Genomic DNA, 21118 nt, shown 5'->3' on the forward strand with positions numbered 1-21118 from the left:
ACACTTGATTCACAGTCCAGTCAGGGTTGTTTTTGTTTTTCTTTTGCCAGTCCTGGGCTTAGGCTCAGGGCCTGAGCACTGTCCTTGGATTTTCTTAAGGCTAGAGCTCTACCACTTGAGCCTCAGCACCACTTCTGGCTTTTTTCTATATATGTGGTACCAGGGAATTGAACTCGGGTCTGCGTGCATGCTAGGCAAACACTTTAACCACTAGGCCAAACTCCCGGCCCAGTCAGGGTTGTTTTGAGAGAGCAACTGAGAATGTGCTAAAGAGAGAAATCGTATACTTATCTGAGAAATCTATTAATATAAATAAAAACCAAGGGCTGCCACTTCTACGCTAATATTTAATGATGGTAACTGCAGTCTCCTCTTTTCTGATGCCTTTGCAACATAACAAACTAGAAACACGGAGTCAAATATACTTGGGAGTGGAGTTGTGGCTCTAAGTGGTAGAGCATAGCCTTGAGAAAAAGAGCCCAGAGACAGCAGCCAGGCTCTAAATTCAAGCCCCATGACCCACATAAAAGAACAAACACACAAAAATAACAAGTGGGGGAAGGGAAACAGGGACAAAAAAAAAAGATACACTTGGATTCAACACTAAGGCCACCACTTGAATAATACAGGACAAATGGAGTCCCCTGAGCCATTTCTCCCAATCTGATACGTGGAATGCTAATCTTATCCATTTTTTTTTTTTTTTTTTTTGCCTCCAGTCCTGGGGCACTGCCCTTAAGTTTTCTCAAGGCTAGTGCTCAAGCACTTGAGCCACAGCACCACTTCCAGCCTTTTCTGTGTATGTGGTACCACGGACTCAAACCCAGAGCTTCATGCATGCTAGGCAAGCATCCTACCACTAGGCCACACTCCTAGGCTCTCCTGTCTACTCTGAGGATCGATTTGTGAGGTTTAAATGAGATAATTACGTACGGTGGCCAATACAAGTGCGTGGAACATAGAAAGCCGGTCTTAAACTTCAAGCTGGCCTACCAAACTTCTTCTCAAGTGCCGCGGTTCCTCTGAAGAGCCTCCTTAAATGGTGCCTCCCGTTTCCACACCACCAAGGCCTTTTATTGCCCTGTAATCTGTTCACTGCCCACAGCCCTCCTTTTCCTAACTAGGGATCCCGAAAGGTCCTTAAATTGCCTCCTCCGGGTAACTCCCACTAGCGACAGGCGAAGTCCAGCCCCTACTCGGTTCCACGTTTGTTTTTGTTTTGGCCGGCAGCGGTCCGGGGATTGGGCGGGAGCTGCGGGGAGCGGAGGGAGGCGCGGCCGGAGGAGGGAGAGGGGCGTGCCCGCCCGAGGCGCGCCAGGCTCCCGGCGGCCGGACCGCGCGCGCCGGCCCCGATCAGCCCCACCGATAAGAACCGGGGTCCCGAGGTCACCTGTCAAGACTCTTGGTGAAGCCGCCCCGCCAGCGCAGCGGCCTCGACCGCAGGGTTCCTGGCGAACGCCGGTGCAGGCAGCGAGCACGGGCTTCCGGGGGAGGAGGGAAAAGGGCGGGAAGGAGAGGCCCCGGCTTCCCGCCCAGCCCGCGTGCCCTCGTCCGGGCCCGCGTCTCACCCGGCGGCGCCCCGGTTCCCCCCAACAAGACGCCGGCGGGCCCGGGGAGCCTCGCGGACGTGACGCCGCGGGCGGAAGTGACGTTTTCCCGCGGTTGGACGCGGCGCTCGGTTGCCGGGCGTGGGGGGGGGGGCGAGGGCGCGTCCGGTTCGTCTCTGGGGACGTCCACATTATTTTTGTAACGGGAGTCTCGGGAGGGGACGGGGCGTGCCCCGCCGTGCGCGCGCGCCCGCCCGCCCGCTCGCCTCCTCAGCTCGCCGGCGCCAGCCTGGGGAAGCGCGTCATGCCGCCCAAACACCCCCGGAGAGCGGCGGTCGCCGCCGTCGAGCCCCCAGCGCCTCCCCCGCCGCCGCCTCCGCCGCCGCCCGCGGAGGACCCGGAGCCGGACAGCGGCCCCGAGGACTCGCCTCTGGCCAGGTGAGCGAGGGCCCGCGGGCGAGCCGGGCGCGCGGGAGGTGCGGCGCGCGGGCGCCCCGGCGGTGGCGGCGGCGGGGCGGGGGGCGCATCTTTGTCAGCGCGTCTGTGTGTGTCTCGGGGTGAGGTTGGGGCGGAGGAGACCGGGTCCCCGCCGGGGCGCGGTCGCGCCGGGCTCCCCACCGCGGCGGGAGCGGCGGCGGGAGGTGGGGGACCGCGCTGCGGGTTGGCGAGCCGGAGGGGAAGGGCATCTCTCGCCAGGGTCCCGGCTCCGGCTTGACAGGTGTCGGGCGGGTGGGGCTCGGGTTCCTGAGCGAAGTGACAGGTGCAGGGCTGCTCCTCCGGACGGACGGCCGTCCGCCGGCGCCGAGCAGCCGGGTCCGCGCGAACCGGGCACCCCCCCACCCCCCGCCGCCCCGACCCCGACGACGGGGCGCAGACGAGCCGCGCGCACCGGCGTCTGCCCGAGAAGGACTTTTCCCGCGGAGCCGTGGAAGACTGCGGGGTGGTTTGGAGACTCCCTTCCTCGTTCCACCCGCTCCGGTTCTCCCGCAGACGCAACAGTTGGGCGAGCCGCGGTGCGTCCCGGGCTGCCCAGTCCTGGCCGAGGCCGACAGAAATGATTATAAAGCCTGGCTGGTGAATTGCGGGAGTCGGCGGCCCCGCGAGGGTTCCGGGCCGAGCGGCGCGGTGGTGGCGGGGAGCGGGGGGAGGTGGGGGGACCCGAGGTACCCTTCACACCGCCCTGCGGGGCCTTGGGGGATTTAAAGTGCTGGCGAAGCAGAGCTCTTGAGAGGGACTGGTAAGTGGGCGAAAAGTTTCTTGGGACATCGCACCCAAAACGCGTGCAAGTTTCTAAAACTTTTTCTTTATTGAGTAGGACTAATCGACTTCAGCATGTCCCCATTATTTCTTCCATTTTTAAAAGTTTTACTTAATGCCTGTGAGCCAGCGAAGATCCCAAATGTCTCCTTCTTCTTGGGATTTTGTTTATTTATTTATTTGGAAGGGGTGGGGGACGGAATCAATGGTGTTCTTGCTGGCAGGACTATTTTCTCCCCACTTACTAAGCTCAATCTAAACTTAAACAAGTCCGTGTGGATGCAGTAGAACATGATAGAGATACTGTATTTCAACATTTTTTTTTCCTCGACCGTGGTACTCTATTCAATAAAATTGAAAGAGTATTGTTGATTGTACTGATTTTACTTTTAAGGCCACAGATGTGTAGGCAGCTGAATGAGATCAGTGCTCCCCCACTCCCTGTTTTTGTTTATTACCAACAACTCCCACCCTCCCCCCTCTTTCTTTCTTGGTGGTTTTTCTTCCTCTCACCCCCCCCCTCTCTGTCTCTATCTCCCTTCTCTTCCCCCCTCTTCACCTCCCCCCCCCTCCTCCTCTTTTTTTTTTTTAAACAGTCTAGTCTAGGCATGCCTAGAGCTCACCATCCTCCTGTCTGGTTCTCTCAAGTGCTGGGATTACAGGCCTGTGCCACCATGCCACCATGCCTGGTTACCAGGCCCCATTTTATCCTCACTGAATAGTGCCTTTCTTTCTTCTGCCCAGACTCTTAACAGAATTAAGACCGAATTGTAAAAGACTGGAAAAGAATTTGGTAATAGACTTTTACAAAGCTGTTTAAATTCATATATTTAAATGGATTGTTTTATAGTTCAATCTAAAACCCCACTCAGTGGTAAACAAATGAAACTAGATGGAGGGTGATCTAGAAGAATTTTTTTTTTTTAAATTGAACTCTGATGTGTATAATACTTTCCACAGTTTCTCTGTGGAAAGAGCTGTGATGTAAAAAATTCACCCTAACATTGAAAGAGCATTGTTGATTTTATTGTTTTTCTTTGCTACCAGAGATCTACTGGCAGGTGAATAGGATCAATTTCTGCCCCTCCCCACTTATGCCTCCTGTTCTCAGTGATCAACACCCCTTTTGACAGAATCTCTCTAGCCCAGGCTTGCCTAGAGCTCACCATCCTTCTGCTTCATAATGGACTGTCTTGTGCCATCCACACAGATTTGGACCTGTCTTGTTATTATAGAATAAGTGTAGAAATTGAATGTCTTGGCTATCACCTAGGGAAAGAAGGAAATTGAATCTTTCATTTTCCCCCCTGCCTCAGCACATTATATTATACCTACTTTCAAGTATTAGGAACTATCAGACATTCTCCTGTAAGTCAAAGTCATACAAATATAGCCTATTCTTTGTTATCCATACCCATGAAAATTTTCAGTAGTGCAGAGAGTAAACTTTTGTAGATTAAAGCCATGTGTGCTTAACAGGGATCTGTGCTCATATTCTGAGAACTGTGTCAGGTGAATTTTGTGTAAACATCATAGAATTCACTTAAACATAGCTTGATCTATAGGTCAAACACTTGATGTGGCTTCTAGCTGCAGTCAGGAGAGTGGGGAATACCAGATTTGTAAAGCTGCTGCCGGCTTAACACAGACTTTTATATTACACCACTTTTTTAAGAAATGGTTTTAATAAGACTATAATGTAGTATAAACCAATATGATTTGTTTTTCAAGTATTATGTACTGTACACAATTACATGTATATTTTTTGTATGACTTGTAGTGCATTGTGTTACCAAAAACTAAGAGAATAATTACATTATGATGGCTTAAATGTCCCTAAGTGGTAAGAATTTTCAGCGTCTTTATAATCTTTAGGACTACTGCTCCATACTGTACTGTTGACTGAAAGGTTCTGTGGTATAGGACTCTACTTGATAAGGGTAGAACCACCATTTGGCAGTCTGAAGTTGGGAACAAGCTTGCTTTTGGGATGCAGTGACAGCATTCATTTCTACTTTGAGAGTTGGTATTTCTGTTGAACTATCTTTGACCTACGTGATGTAGTTGAAAGTGAAACTGTGACTAGGAGCAGCATGCCACGATCATGACTGAAATGATCAAAAGTAAATGAAACTTTGAAAGAATTGTTGGCAGGCTAGAATGTGGTCAAGGTTTGTTTTATAGAGTTAAACTGTTGGGGTCCTTTCATGGTTACTTCTTACTTGTGACTCAGATGAGTGCTTTAACTTCTTTGATTTTGTAGAGACGTATAAAACAAGGATGGGAGCACTTGGCAAATAGGGCTGATGTGAGGACTCAGTGAAACCATGTGTCTAAGGTACCTTGTACAGGGTCACAGTGAATACTCAAAATTAAGGTATTCCTTACATTATACTATATTATAGGTATTAAATTATACTATACTATACTGTAGGTATTAATGAAAAGGAATTAGGCAATAAGAACTTACTGGATGACTTATGTTTAAGAAAGGTCAAAGAGAAAGGGCAGGAATAAGTGATAGAGTAATTTATGTCAGCTTAACCATCATGTAAGAAGTACTGGAAGGTAGCCATTGTATGAAACATTGATAAGTATAGGCCACAGTTTAGCGAAGTCTTTGGCATTTGATTCACTGTAATATCATACACGGGCTTTTATTTTCTTATTGCTATCCTATTTTCCCAAGGGCATGAGCTATAATACTTTCCTTTACACAGCTGTTTTGCTGCTCTGGAGTATATTTGGTTTATCATGTTAGTAAATGTTTTTACCATGTGGTATACTTATTTTGGAAAATCATGAAAAAGATAAACATACGTTTACATTCTAAGTGTTATTTTTTTTAAGTTAAGACCCTAAAGTGCTTAGTCATGTTCCCTTTTAGAATAGTGTTATGATGTACAAACCTTTGAAACAAATGTTCACTAAATCAGTTTGACTTGTAAGTGTGTGCCTATTATATGACTATTTTCATTTGGTAGGCTTCAGTTTGAAGAAACGGAAGAACCTGATTTTACTGCATTATGTCAGAAATTAAAGATACCAGATCATGTCAGAGAAAGAGCTTGGTTAACTTGGGAGAAAGTTTCATCTGTGGATGGAGTATTGGTAAGGATTTTCTTAAAAGTTTTTTGAATTTTTTTCTGCCTTTAAAAATAGTTACAAATCACTGTAGAAAATTGAGGAAACAGAAAAATATAAAGAAAAAATAAAATGTAGTAATAATTTCATTACCCAGAAGTAACTTACTTCTCTAATACTAAAATTTTTGGGGGGGGGCAGTCCTGGGTCTTGAACTCAGGACCTGGGCACTGTCCTTGGGCTTTCACAAGGCTAACTCTACTGCTTGAGCCACTATACTGCTTCTGGCCTTTTCTGTGTATGTGGTACCAAGGAATTGAACCCAGGGCTTCATGCATGCTAGGTAGGCACTCTACCACTAGTCCATTTTCCTGGCCCCTAAAGATGTTCTTTAAAGAAAATTTTCATACACAAACCTCTAAATTTTTTTTTTGGTCAGTCCTGGGCTTGAGCTTAGGGCCTGAGCACTGTCCTTGGGCTTTCTCAAGGCTAAAGCTCTACCATTTGAGTCTCAGCACCACTTCTGGCTTTTTTTCTATTTATGTGGTACTGAGGAATTGAACCTGGGTCTTCGTGTATGCTAGGCAAGCACTCTACCACTAGGCCAAACTCCTGGCCAAAATATTTTAAAACAAATCTTAGATACCATATTTTATTCACAAATGCTTCATTATTATATAAGAACTTTAAAATATATCTTGGGGGAGGTGGAGGGGAGGGTAATGGGGACCAAGACATGTGAAAGGGTATCAATATATGTGAATTAATGCACCTTCTATCTGGCAAATATCATGTAACCCTTTTATTAATTACAATAAAAAATATAAAAAAATATATAATGCATTATATATAATATAATCACATATATTTAATTTTTAATTTTTTGGCAGTACTAGAGTTTAAAATCAATGTTTTGCACTTGCTAGTCAGGCGCTATACCACTTGAGCCAGTCCCCTAGCCCTTTTATCCTTTAGTTGTTTTTTGTAAGATAGTGTCTGTTTTACTAAGTCAGGACCAGCCTGAAACAATCCTCCTGCTTATTCTTCCCATAAAGCAAGGATTACAGACATGTACCATCATACTCAATTTGTTGGTTCAAGTGAATGTCTTGCTAACTTTTTGCCTAGGCTGGTCTTGAACTGATCACTTCCTTCTGAGTAACTGGGATTATAGGTATGAACCACCATGCTTGGCTTTATAAAGTACTTTTTTATGTCTTCTAATATGTAATCATTGCACAGATTTCGTGATTTTCTCAGAATTAGTTTGCTAGGATTCAAGATCTTTGATAATATTTTGATATATTTCTTCAAATTTTTATTTGCATGTATATATGATAATTGCAGAAAATAATTACTATTTTATATGTTTATATACAAAGCACTTATTGAATGTAAGAACTTTACAGATTAGTCATTTTAACAACCCATTGAGATATGAGATATAAAATCTTTTCCATGCAAAATGTAGAAACCTTTCACCGATGAAGATACTGAGTACAGACAAGTTAACTAGAGTAGGATGCCTCGGATATAATGTCAAAATGAAAATTCTAGATAATAAAAACAGTGCCTAACATAAAATCTTTTCTGACCTACTAAATTAATTAATGGATCTCTGATATTTTAGAATAAATTCTTGCAAGTTGAATTACTGATTTATAAGCTACAAACACACTTGCGATTTGGGGATTATTGCTAAATTGCACTTCAGGCTAATATTTTGAATGAAATTATTTCTCATCACTGTATAAGAATACTGTGTACAGTGTAAATATACATATTACTACTTATATGTCTGTTTGGTTTTACTGATCAGATCAACACAGCAAACTAAGTCTATGTGTAGCCCATTTTTAAAGAAATCTGTTAAAATCATTTTAAAACTGTGCAATTAGGGAAAAACAGGTTCCAATGATCTGGACATAGTCTTAGATTTCTTGCTTAAAATGAGAAGATTCTGTAAATATTTTGAATGAATGACTATTATCACCCCAAAATACCTATTTTTACTGACTTGACCACTTTATGGATAAAATGTTTTTTATGCATACACATTTAAAAGGAGCCATGGCTTCCCCAAAATTCTTTCTCTAAGTAATTAAGCTGTAAATATTCAGAAAAATTAGAAGAGGTAGCTACTAATAAATGAATAAATATAGTTTTCAGTTTATAAGTGTGTTGAATTCCAAATCTATTAAGTCTATATGGTAATGAAATATTCATCATTGTTCAGACTTAAACTGAATTATAGCAATAGTAGTATTAATGTAGAAGCCCTTTCAGCTTTAGAATTGGATACATATACAAATAAATGTGACTACTTCCTTACCTTACCCTTTTCTCTTCCTAGCTTTGTTCCTACCTTTCCTGAGAACTGGCATAGTTTAAATTTAATTTCCTAGTGGAGCTTGTGATGAGGACTAGAGCTCAGGAAATAATTATTCCTGGTGGTGTACAGGACAAAGACAGCTGAACCTTAGGTCCATTTTTGGAGAGCATAATAAAAGATGAAGATCTTTTTATCCTGTTATAATTAAACAAGGCTTTTCTTTGAGATCTTATTTTAAATGATAGTTAAACTTTTGACAGTTGGCCTGAGAATTTAATTTCTATTCACACAATAGTTTTTAAGGGAGCATATGGTACAGTGCGTTCAGTTAAGCAAATCCAGTGTTAGAATGAGCCTGGTACCTGTGCAGGTCATCTTGTCATGGTTGTCTGTCTTCAGAAGAAGAGACATATAGTAATTAAGGGGAATTGAAAGTAGAAGATGTTTATTGGAATAGAAAACAGATTTAAGATTGGATTCAGGCTGAACTGACTCTGGTTTCAGCTCTGCTATTTATTAATTCCAAAAGAGGTTAATAATAACTTCTAGATCTTGAAATCATTGTGTAGATTAAATAGATTCATTCATATAAAGCACTTATAAATGGCAATGAGTAATAGTTAGGTCATGTAAACAGATAATTTCACTTTACTGGTTCAAATGGGTGCTCATGTCTCATGCCTATAATCTTAGCTACTCAGAAGGCTGAGACCTGGAGGATATCAATTTGAAGTCCGCCATCAGAAAAGTCCATGAAACTTCATCCTTAAAATAATCAACAACAAAAACAATGAACAGGAGACATGGCTCAAGTGGAAGTGTGCCAGATGTGAGCAAGAAAGAACAAAAACAAATAAACCTAGTCTGGTAAAATTATTACTATTATAATTTTTTCTTTTAGGAGAATTTAATAATTAGTTTTAAAGCTGTGAGGTATGGCTCAAGTGGTAGAGCACCTACCTAGTAAGTCTAGCCCCCCCCCCAAAAAAAAACAACCAGTTTAAAATGTGCTTCTGTGTGTGCATGTTGCTGGGGATTTAACTTAGGACTTTGACATACCAGGTAAGCATTCTACTACTGAGCTATATCCCTTGTATCTAAATGGTTGAGTTTTAAAATGAATGTATAGTGATTTTGTTGCAATACTTTTGTTAAAATCTTTTGCAGTTCTTCAAAGTCAGAAAAGTTGCTTATATGTACATGAAAACATGTATTCTTTTTAAAATTAAAGTTCTGGGCCAGGAGTTTGGCCTACTGGTAGAGTGCTTGCCTAGCATGCATGAAGACCCAGGTTCAATTCCTCGGTACCACATACAAAGAAAAAAAGCCAGAAGTGGTGCTGAGGCTCAAGTAGTAGAGCTCTAGCCTTGAGAAAGCCCAAGGACAGTGCTCAGGCCCTGAGTCTAAACCCCAACTGGCAAAAAAAAAAAAAAAAAAAAAGTTGTTTTTAAAGATGAACCTTTAATGTACAAATGTGTGATTACTATTATAAAATTAGATTTGGACCTGACGCTAGTGGCTCTTGCCTGAAATCCTAGCTACACAGGAGACTGAGATTTGAGGATCACGGTTCAAAACTAGCCTGGGCATGAAAGTCTGTGAGACTCTTATCTCCAATTAATCACCAGAAAACTGGAAATGGCACCGTAGCTCAAGTAGTAGAGCACTAGCCTTGAGCTGAAGAGCTCAGAGACAGCACCCAGGCCAGAGTTCCAGTCCTGAGACCTACAAAAAAAAAATTAGATTTGGCCATGTTTTTCTAATAAGGGAATAAGTTAGTTTTCTTAAAGAAGTGGACTAGGATCTGGTGCTAGTGGCTCACAACTGTCATCCTAGCTACTAATGGGGCTGTTATCTGAAGATTGTGGTTCGAAGCCAGCCTGGGCAGAAATGTCTGTGAGACTAATCTCCAGTTAGCTACCAGAAAAGTCAGAAGTAGAACTGTGGCTTAAGTGGTAGAGTGCTAACCTTGAGCTAAAAGCTCAGGGATAGCTCAGGCTCTGAGCTCAACCCCCAGGATTGGCACAGAAGAGAGTGAGAGACAAGAAAGAAGGAAGGACAGATTTGGAATGCTGTTTTTATTGTTACTTCAAGTAAATCTGTTGTGAGAACTTTGGTTTTCTTTCTGTATCTTGAATGGTAATGTGACAATGAAAAAGGCCTTGAAAAACTGTAATTGTGCCTTAGTCCTGCCTTATCTGAAGTTTTGTTTTTCATAGTTTCAGTTACCTGTGGTTAACTGTAGTCCAAACATGCTAAATGGAAAATCCCAGAAATAAAAAATTCCTAAGTTTTAAATTACTTGTTGTTTTGAGTAGTGTGATGAACCGTCTCAGTGTCCTACTCCGCCTTTGTCTAGCATATTTATGCAGTATATGCTACTTCCTTTTAGTCACTTATCTGGGTATCAGATTGCCTCTCATGATGCATGTATTCAAAGAACCCTTATTTTACTTAATAATGACCCCAATAGTGGGAGTAGAGATCTGGCAATTAGGAAGTTAAGTGTTTCCTTTAAGTGAAACAAAGTTTATCATGGGTCTGTATGTATCCACACACCTTAGAAATATTGCAAATTTGGTTTCAGGCCACAATAAAGTAGATATTGTAATAAAGCGAGTTTACTTGTGATTTTTGTTTTGGTTTCCTGGTGCATATAAAAGTTGTTTATACTGTATTGTAATCTGTTAACTTTGTAATAACATTGTGTCTAATAAAAAGTGCATACCTTAATTTAAAAATACTTTATCCATTTGTATTACTACTTTAAAAAATACTTCATAACTAAAAAAAAAACAGCTAATAATCACCTGACCTGCAAGTTGTAATCTGCTTGTGTCAAGTCTTGCCTCAGTGCTAATGGGTACTGACTGCTCTTGTAGTGAGTGCTGAAGGCTGACCGTGGCGATTTCTTTTTTTCTTTTTCTTTCTTTCTCGCTCTTTCTTTTTTGTTTTGTTTTGTTTTGAGCTGCATTTTGTCTTTTCTTTTTTGGGATCAAAACTGTGATGTTGTATTTGCTAGGCAAGCACTTTTCCACTGGGCCACATCCCAGCCCATGGTGGTAATTTCTTAAATAAAACTATTGATTTACTGTAAAGGTTGATTTCCTTTCATGAAATGTGTACAATGCTGTTTGATTGCATTTTATCACCAATAGAACTGTGTAGTCATTTCAGCGATTTTTATAGCCTCCTTACCAAAAATAGATTTCATTTTGTAATACCATATTTTTATCAAAAAAAGTCACTTCTCATCCATTAATGTTTTATCATGAGATTGCAATAGCTCATTCACATGTTTAGGTTACATTTCAAATTGTAGCTCTCTGGCTATTCTACCACATCTACGTTACTTCCTCTACTGAAGTCTTCAACAGATCAGAGTCATCAATAGGGTTAGAATCAGCTTCTTCTAAACTTTTGTCAGTATAAGCTTTTGTCTCCTGTAAGTCGCAGATATTCTTGATTGCCTCTAAAAAGGTAAGCCCTTTCCAGAAAGTTTTCAGATTTTATTGCTGAGATCCATAAGAGCAACTATAGCCTTAAAAAATACATTTTTAAGGGACCTGAAAGTCTGAATTATTCTTTGAGCTATGGGCTGTTGAATGGATTTTGTATCAGAAGTATGTAAACACAGTGATAATGTTGCATATTTCCATCAGTGGTCTTGAGTGACCAAGGCTTTTCAGTAAGCAGTGACTTTTTTTTTGGTCAGTCATTGGGCACTGTTCCTGACCATTTTTACTCATAGCTAGTGCGCTACCACTTTTCAGGTACAGCTCCATGCCTGGTTCTCTGGTGGTTAATTAGAGATAAGAATCTCATAGACTTTCCTTCCTGGACTAACTTTCAACTGTGACCCTCAGATTTTAGCCTCCTGAGTAGCTAGGATTACAGATGTGAGCCACCAGCACCTGGCAGCAGTGACATTTTGAAAACTCCTTTTTATTCCAAATAGTAGGTCTCAACAGTGGGGTTGAAATATTCATTAAACTTAGTTGTAAACAGATGCACTGCCATCTAGTCTTTGTTCCATTTAGAGCAAATGCAGAGTATAGTTTTTAGGATAATACCTAAAGGCTAAGATTTTCAAAATAGTAAATGAGCACTGGTTTTAATTTTAAGTGTAGTCACTGTGTAAGCCTCTAACAAGAGAGTCTGCCTATTCTTTGAAGTTGGGCATTGACTTCCATTTAACTATAGTAGTCCTAAGTGGCATTTTCTTTCAGCATGTCTGTTTCATCTACACTGGAAATCTGTTTCATGTGGTCTTTTCATCAGTGATCTTAACTTGATCTTCTGGATAACTTGCTGAAGCTTCTACATCCTCACTTGCTGCTTCACAAACTTTCATCTTGTGGAGTCAGCTTCATTAAACCTTATGATTCAACCTCTGCTGTCTTCACTAGTTTCTCCTGCAGCTTTCTCATTTCTTTCAGCCTTCATAAGATTGAAGAGTTAGGACCTTGCCTTAGATTAGGCTCTGGTCTTAGAAAATGTTTCTTGTTTGTTCTCTCTAGCCATTCAAATTGTCTCTGTATCAGCAATAATCAACATTTTCTGTTTCATTTTCTTCTCACTCACAGTTTGGCTAATAGACACAAGAAGCTTAACTTAAAATTTACTTTGGCTTTTGACATGCCTTCCTTACTAAGCTTCATGTTTAGCTTTGAGATTATATGTGATAGATGTATACCTCTTCTTTTTGCTTTGAGTACTTAGAGGCCATTATAGGTTATTAGCTTGTCTAATGTCAATATTGTGTGTTCAGGGAACCAGAACACCTATATTGATCAGTTAAATTGTCATATGTGGGTGTGGTTCATGGCTCCATAGAACTGTTATAATAGTACCATCAAAGGCCATTGATAGCAGATAATTATAATAGAGTAACTGTGGAGGAAATATGAAGTATTGTGAGAATTATCAAGATATGACGAAGAAACATGAAGTGAAACTTGGTGTGGCAGAACATGCCTGTAATCTCAGGACTTGGGATTTAGAAGTGAGAAAAATCCCAAATTTGAAGATGCAGAACAAGACTCTCTTCCGAAACAGCAACAACAAAAATACCCTTTAAGGGCCAGGAGTTTGGCCTACTGGTAGAGTGCTTGCCTAGCACCGGGTTCCATTCCTTGGTACCACATACATAGAAAAAAAGCACAGAGTGGTGCAGTGGCTCAAGTGGCAAAGCTCTGAGTTTCTTCCCCAGGACTGGAAAAAAAAATCCCTTTAAAACAAAAGAAAAATAAAAATGAAGTGATCACAAGCTGTTGGAAAAATGTTGCCAATAGGTTTGTGCTATGTAAGGTTGCTGCAAATCTTTGAATTATGAAAATTATCTGTGAACTGCAGTAAAGCAAAACGCAATAACTTGAAGTATGTCTGGAGAGATTTATTTTGGCTCATGGTTCTGGAAACTAGAGGTCCAAGATTTACATCTGGTGAGTGTCTCATGTTCTTAAAATGGTGAAAAAGCAGAAGGACAAGCAGGAGCATGCAGAAGAAAAAGAAAAAGATAAAAAGAACTAAAGAATAGTCCCATTTTATATCCAGCTCTTGTGGTAACTAATCTAGTTCCATCAAGTAAAAATTCCCTTGAGAATTAATCCAGTGCTATGAGAATGACATTAATCTCTTTTAATTATCCTAATCACCTCTTATAGACCCCACTCTAACATTACTACAATGATAATCAAATTTCAAGGTGCTTTCAGAGGAGACAAACCATTTTCAAAATGTAGTAACGTCCTTGGACCCCTAATATGTCAAAACAGTTCATGAAGGCCAGTGTTGTTCTTGGTGGTTTCTTCCTTGCACTGCTGCCTGTAATCTTTTCTCAGCAAGCTAGTTATTTGTTTGAGTCATATTTTATAATTCCTGTCTTTTAGGCATCACTATCTGTCATTATCTAGTGTATATTGTCTTGCGTTAATTTCATTATTCGTTTCTTGGCTTTTTCGTTATGATTGGTATATATTATGTGGATCTTTACAAATGTATAATTACATATTTATGTAAATATACATATATATCATTATAGTGTCAGTGTCCTAAAAATCTTCTGCGCTTTGCCTTTTCTCTCTGCCTTTAAACTCTCTCTAAAAAATACAAAAATAACAACAAAAAAACCCTTTTGTTTTCTGTTTTCAGTTTAGTTGTTTTTTTTACTAGGCTTGCACTTACTCTCTTTTTTCTGCTTGGTTTTTTTTTTTTAATATTTTCCAGTTTTTGAAGGTAGAAGCGTATTTCACTAAATTGACCATTTGGTTTTCACATATAAACATTTAATGTTATAGTTTTTTCTCAGTTATACTTTAGCTACAAACCATGTATTTTTTTGGAGGGGGGACAGTCCTGGGGCTTGAGTTCAGAGCCTGAGTACAGTCCTTGGAGAGCTTTATCACTTGAGCCACAGCACCATTTCTGGCTTTTTCTATGTATGTGGTACTGAGGAATTGAACCTGGGTCTTTGTGCATGCTAGGCAGGCACTCTACCACTCGGCCAAACTCCTGACACTAATCATATATTTTGAAATTTTGTGTTTGAATTTTCTTTTCTTTTTTTTTTTTTTGAGGTAGTAGGGGTTGAATTCAATGGTATTTCTATTTTCATTCTATTGTGATATCTTTGGAATGGATTATTTAGAAGTATATTGTTGATTCTAAAACATTTTTCTGTTTTCAAGATATGTTTTATTAACTTCTTATTCAATTCTGTGCTTTTTTATTTCTTCACAAAGGTTTATTTTATGTTCCAGAAAGTGGTTCATTTTAGTATTTCATGGATATTTGAAAAGAATGTCTTCTGCAGTTGTCAGAATATTCTGTTAATTAAGCTAAGTGATTATGTTGCTTAGATTTCTTAGAGTACATGATATAACACATGAAGAAAATGAAGGGAAAAAATGAGGATCAACTCAATAGATGTTAGAAATTATTCTTTCATAATAATAAATTCTCAAAATTAGGTATAAAGAATGCATCAACATAATAAAGGCAATATATGACAACCCACAGCTAAAATTAAACTCAGCGGTGAAAATATAAGAGCTTTATCTGTAAGATCAGGAATAAGATTAGGATGTGTAGTCATGCCACTTCTAGTCAACTCAGCACATAGGAAAGGAATAAAAAAATTTTACTGGTTTGTAGATGACATGATTTTATATATACAAAATACTTAAGATTCCATAAAATAAAATTTCAGTAAGATCACAGGACACTACATCCATACACAGAATCTGTTGTTTCAACTGCAAATAATGAATTTTCCAAAAATGAAATTAAACAATTCCATTTATAATAGTATCAAAAAGAATAAAATATATAGGAATAAATACTTAAGTGCAAGGGTGCATTGAAAACTGTGAAAGTAAGACCCAGGTAAATGTAAAGATAATCCCATATTCATAGATCAGAAGAATTAATACTATCAAATTTACCCCTTCCCCCATGTTATGGGAAGTGACATAGATCCAGTGCAATCTTTATTAAAATTGTAACATCAATTTTTTTTACAGATATGGAGGGGAAGCCTAAAATCCCTACAGAACCACAAAAGATTACAAATAGCAAAATCAATGTTGAGCAAAGAGAGCAAAGATGGAGGCATAACACTTTGTGATTCAAATTATATTATCAATTTAAGGTAATCCAGTGTATGATACTGCCTCCAAAGGTCAACAGAACAGAAAATACAGAACAACATAGGCCAACAGAACAAAAAGCCCAGGAACAAACCCAAACATATGTGGTTAACTAATTCTTGGCTAAGGCATTAACATTAACACAATGGAAAATGAATAGTGTCTTCAATAATTAGTGCTAATTTAACTGGATATTTATCCTTACGGGAAAGAAAAATGAACTGAATTATCACATAACATGCACCAAAATCAAAATTCAAAATGAATTAAAGTCTTGAACTTAGTGCTTGAAACCATAAAGCTGCTGGACATAAGAGAAAACCCTCATATTTAGCTTTTATTTTGTTTCTTTGAAGTAGTGCTTGTTGTACCCAGAGGATAGCTAGAACTTACTGTAGCCCGGGATGACATGGAACTTGCAATAAATTCTTGATACACACCCAAAGCACAAGGAACAAAGCCAAACTTAGTGACTATATCAAACCAAAAATTATTAGTATAGAAATGGAAACAAGATAAAAAAATCAATGGAATGGTAGAATTTATGAAATGTTTGCTAATTAGAGCTAAAAAGAGGTTATGTGCTAAGTATGTAAGGGACTCATTCTCAGTGTGAAAAAGCAATCAAGTCAAAGTTGAGAAAAGAACCTGAATAAACATTTTTTTTTTTAAAGAAGACAGGCACTGGTGTCTCACGAAACTAAGATGTGAGGATCACGGTTCAAAACCAGCCTGTGCAGAATATTCCCTGAGGGACTATTGTCTCCAATTAACCACTCAAAAAGTAGCTAATTTGAGATAAAAAAAGGAAGTAGTACTGTGGTTCAAGTTGTAGAGTGCTAACCTTGAGCACAAAGAGGCTCAGGGACAATGCTCAGGTACTCAGCTCAAGCTCCACAACCAACAACAAAAAAAAGAAGACATGATGGCCAAGAAGAATATTAAATGTGTTTATCTTTAGCTGGGCATTGGTAGCTCAAGTCTGTAATCTAATCCTAGCTACTTAAGAGATGGAGATTTGAGAATCTAGGCTTGAAGTTGGCCTGAGCAGCAAAGTCTATGAGATTTTTATCCCCAATTAAGCATCAAAAAGAGAGTTTGGGTAGAAACTAAGTTCTAGGACAGTTACTTATCCCCAATTTAGAAGATAGATGTAAATTACTTTGGCAGTACTGCTGGTTTTCTGTCAGGGTGTGAATGAGAGCTGAAGAAACTAGGGTAGAATCAACCTTTCTTTGGTGATTTTAGTTGCTGCTTACTTCTCTGGCTATACTAAGAAAAAATGGGGGAGCCCCTCTCTAAAAGCCATTTTATCCAACATTAGGCTATGGCCATTGTCACAACTTGAAAAAAGAAATACCAACTAATCAAACATTTTTAATCCCGTTTTAATGTTGGACTCTTAGGGTACAGAGAAAGGTATTCTGCCATGGAGATACTTACAGAGTATTTGAAGTGGGACAAGTAAGTCAGTCACATTTCACTTAAGAGTTTAAGTAAGTCTGTGCTTTGAGTTCTGTAGTGTCCTTATGAAAAGGAGTCTCAGGTGCTCATTTTTGGGGCAGAGAGCCAGTTAAATCTGAACTTGCCAGGTACATGTTTTTATGGGACTTGAATCAACTCTTTCCTCAAAAGTATTATGTAACTGGTGGTTGACTCAGGTAGTGTTTGCTAAAGCATGTTGTATCAAAAAATGTGATTTGCATTCAAGCAGGATTGACTTCTACATTCTTTCTTGTGACTGCCACTTCTGCATTTTCTTCTGTGTATATAGAAGAACATCCTTAAGCACTTGACTGATAAAGTAATGCTGGTACAAGGTGGTTATAGCATGGAGGATGGGTGGTTATAGCATATTACCTTGTTATTCCTTTTGTTCATATATGGCACCTATCAGAGAAAGCAATCCAAGCAGAAAAGACAATAGGCAAGTCATTTTCCCTTTTTCTATATTACTATCCTGTAATATATTTAATGTAACTTTTTTTTTTTTTTGGCTGTCGTGGGGCTTGAACTCTGGGCCTGGGCATTTTTCCCTGAGCCCTTCAGCTCAAGGCTATTGCTCTACTCCTTGAGCCACAGTGCCACTTCTGTAGCATTATTTCTAAGCACTAAGAACCTCAGGACTTCAGTGTAAGGATATATCCTTTTGACCTTGAGAACATATTTCAGATGGCTTAACTTTATTAAACATATTTTTAAAAAAACTTTAGGCTAGAGGGAATATTTTTTGCTGGGGAAATTCATTTCAGTAAGTATTGTTTTGTATAATCAGAGACACAGAGGCATTGATCCTTTGGATTCTTCCCTTTAGGTTATCCTCCTTTGGTCTTCCTGTGTGTGAATGACTAGGGACCTCTATAAGTTACTATGTCCTAGTGTATTTTAGGTCTAGCTTTGGCATATGAGAGAAAACATGCATCATTTGTCTCTCTGAGCTTGATTTACCTCACTTAACATGATTTGTAGGTGTATCAATTTCCCTGCTGATTACAAAATATTCTAATGGTTGTGTAAAATTCCATTGTGTATGGGTACCACAGTTTTTGGATCCTAGATGCCTACATGCCCTACCATAAAGCTATTTTGGCAACTTGACTATTAGGAATAGCAGCAATAAGCATGGATATGCAAGTGTCTCTTTATGGTATCCTGGCTTGTGATGGTTCTGGGGAGAAGCTGGGGGTGATATGGCTGGATCACAGGGAAGATCTCTGTTTAGTTTTTTTTGAGGAACCTCCAGACTGCTGTCCAGAGTTGTACCAACTTACATTCCTACCAACAGTGCAATAGGGTTCCTTTTCCCCCACATCTCCACCAACGTTTGTTGTCATTCAAATTCATGATTTTGGCTAATTTTACTGGGGTGAAACGGAATCTCACTGTTGTTTTGATTTGTATTTCCTTATGGCAGGGATGTTGAACATTTCCTCATATGTTTCTTTGCCATTCTCATCTCTTCCGAGAAGTCTCTCAGTTGTCTTTTTAGTGATTAGTGTGTTAGTTTGGGAAGGGGTTAATTTCTTGAGCTCCTTGCATAGTTTGAATATAAGGCCTTTATTGATAAAGATCTTCTTTTAGCCTGTTGGCTATCTTTATAGTTTAGTAACTATGTCCTTTGCTGTGTAGGAACTTTTCATTTTGATGTGATCCCATTTGTCAAGTCTCTCTTCTATCTGCTGTGCCCCAGGAACTCTCTTTAAAAATGTTATGGCTCTTCCTTTCAGTTCTAGTGTTTCTCCTACTTAGAATGGAATATTTTTAGTTTGAGAAATTGCAATTCAAGTTTATGTGGTTGCTTTCTTATGCAAAACTGTCTTGTTCCAAGATTATATCACCACTTGGTGGAGCTCTTTTATAAGTAAGTGTGTTAAAAAGTTAGTACATGTGAATTGTCATTAGGGGATATCATTAGTGTGCTGAATGATAGCATGAGAAGTAGCCTCTTTAAGTATTTATTGTAGATTTTAGTTTAAATTGTAATACATAGGAAATTAAAGTTTTGATATTGTAAAGATTTTTTTTTTTTTTTTGCCAGTCCTGGGTTTGAGCTCAGGGCCTGAGCCCTGTCCTTAGACTTTCTCAAGGCTAGAGCTCTACCACTTGAGCCTCAGTACCACTCTGGCTTTTTTGTATGTATGTGGTACCGAGGTATCGAACCCCGGCCTTTGTACATGTGAGGCAAGCACTCTACCACTAGGCCAAACTCCCAGCCCCCTACTGTAAAGATTTTTACCAGAACTATAATTCTTACAACCTGCCATATATAAATTTAGCATTTTTTTCTTTTTTAAAATTGTATTTTATTGTCAGAGTAACAGATAGAGGGATTACAGTTATATTTGTCAGGTAGTAGGTACATTACTTCTTGAACATTGATACCCCTTTTCATGTTTTTCTTTCACTTTCCCTCCCCCTAAACTAAATTTACCATTTTACTGACCTCTCAATTGAGAAAATATATCTAGATTAATGAAGAAAATGAAAACTATTCTTAACCCTACTAATTGTACAGATAATAATTAAAATTCTATGCATATATTTGCATTTTTCACCTTTTGAGTTCTTATAGAATTAAAACCAAAATACGCAAATAATTTTGTATTCTAGTGCTTTAAGCCCTTTAGCATTGTATCTTGGGTGTTTTTCCATGTTCTTATAAAAAAAACTCTTTGCAAATGTTGTAGGGCTTTTATAGTATTCCATGATATAGTTCCAGCATTTATTCTGTTTTAAGATATTTGAGTGTTATTCATTGCTTTTGCTATTATAATTCTTTGGACACCTATTATGTAAGTCTTAACTCTCCAGTATTTTTATTCAATAAATTCTTAGATGTAAAAACTAAACTCAGGCCAGGAGCGCGACCTAGTGGTAGAGTGCTTGCCTAGTATGCACGAAGCCCTGGGTTCGATTGCTTGGTACCACATACACAAGCCAGAGGTGCTGTGGCTGAAGTAGTAGAGTGCTAGACTTGAAAAAACTCAAGGATCGTGCCCAGGCCCTGAGTTCTGGCCCAGGATTGGCAGGAAAAAAAAAAAAAAAACAACAACAACAACCCAAAATCCAAAAACAAAACAAAAAAGAACTGAATCCAGAAGCATTTTTAATTGACACTATACTGAGTTTCAGCATTTTCAAAAGTTTGTCTGCTTTTTTCTCTGAATTGATTTTGTCTTAACACTATTCTGAACTTAATTTTCAAGAAAACATATAGTATCTGTTATAGTGAGAGGGATATGTGTTTATTATGTGCAACATTATGTTGTTGGGAAATGAACATATCACTTACAGATTATAGGTTCTAAATCACCATTAGAAAATAAGGCCCAGTATAACAAAGAAATCAAGTTGTGTGTTCAGTGTGTGATATTGTTAAAAACTTTCTTTGAAATAGGATATTTAAGAAAATGAAAACAAGTCATATCTGAAATAAAGGCCAAAAGAAAGGTCCTTGGGTCTATGGCTCACACCTGAAATCCTAGCTACTCAGGAGTCTGAGATCTGAGGATCATGGTTCAAAGCCAGCCCAGGCAGGAAATTGCATGAGACTCTCTCCAATTAACCACCAGAAAATCTGAAGTGGCCCTGTGGCTGTAAGTGGTAGAGCACTCAGGGACAGCACCCTGGATTCTTGAGTTCAAGTCCCATAACTAACCCCTCCTCTCAAAAAAAAAATCAGAAACTGTTTATAGGACATTTCATTTAGGAGTTTTATATCAGATGATTTTGTACAATATTGAATTGTT

General features: G+C 39.3%; 1 protein-coding gene across 4 annotated transcripts in view; it reads left to right on the forward strand.

Moving 5' to 3' along the window:
• The first annotated feature begins 1739 nt into the window (after nucleotides 1–1739).
• The window catches only part of Rb1 (RB transcriptional corepressor 1), a 138643-nt gene continuing 119264 nt past the window's right edge, over nucleotides 1740–21118 (forward strand). Inside the window, exons 1-2 of one of the 4 annotated variants that reach the window (XM_090342142.1) lie at nucleotides 1740–1985; nucleotides 5789–5915. In XM_090342142.1, the coding sequence (XP_090198268.1) occupies nucleotides 1852–1985; nucleotides 5789–5915 (261 nt within the window). In that variant the 5' untranslated portion in view covers nucleotides 1740–1851. Of the gene's footprint in view, nucleotides 1986–2763; nucleotides 2785–5788; nucleotides 5916–21118 lie in introns of those variants that run through there. The other 3 variants (XM_090342139.1, XM_090342140.1, XM_090342141.1) reach the window with 3 other exon arrangements.

This window comes from Megascapheus bottae, chromosome 11 (genome assembly GCF_031878675.1).
Source record: "Megascapheus bottae isolate mThoBot1 chromosome 11, mThoBot2.hap1, whole genome shotgun sequence".
In the NCBI taxonomy this organism is placed as follows: Eukaryota; Metazoa; Chordata; class Mammalia; order Rodentia; family Geomyidae; genus Megascapheus; species Megascapheus bottae.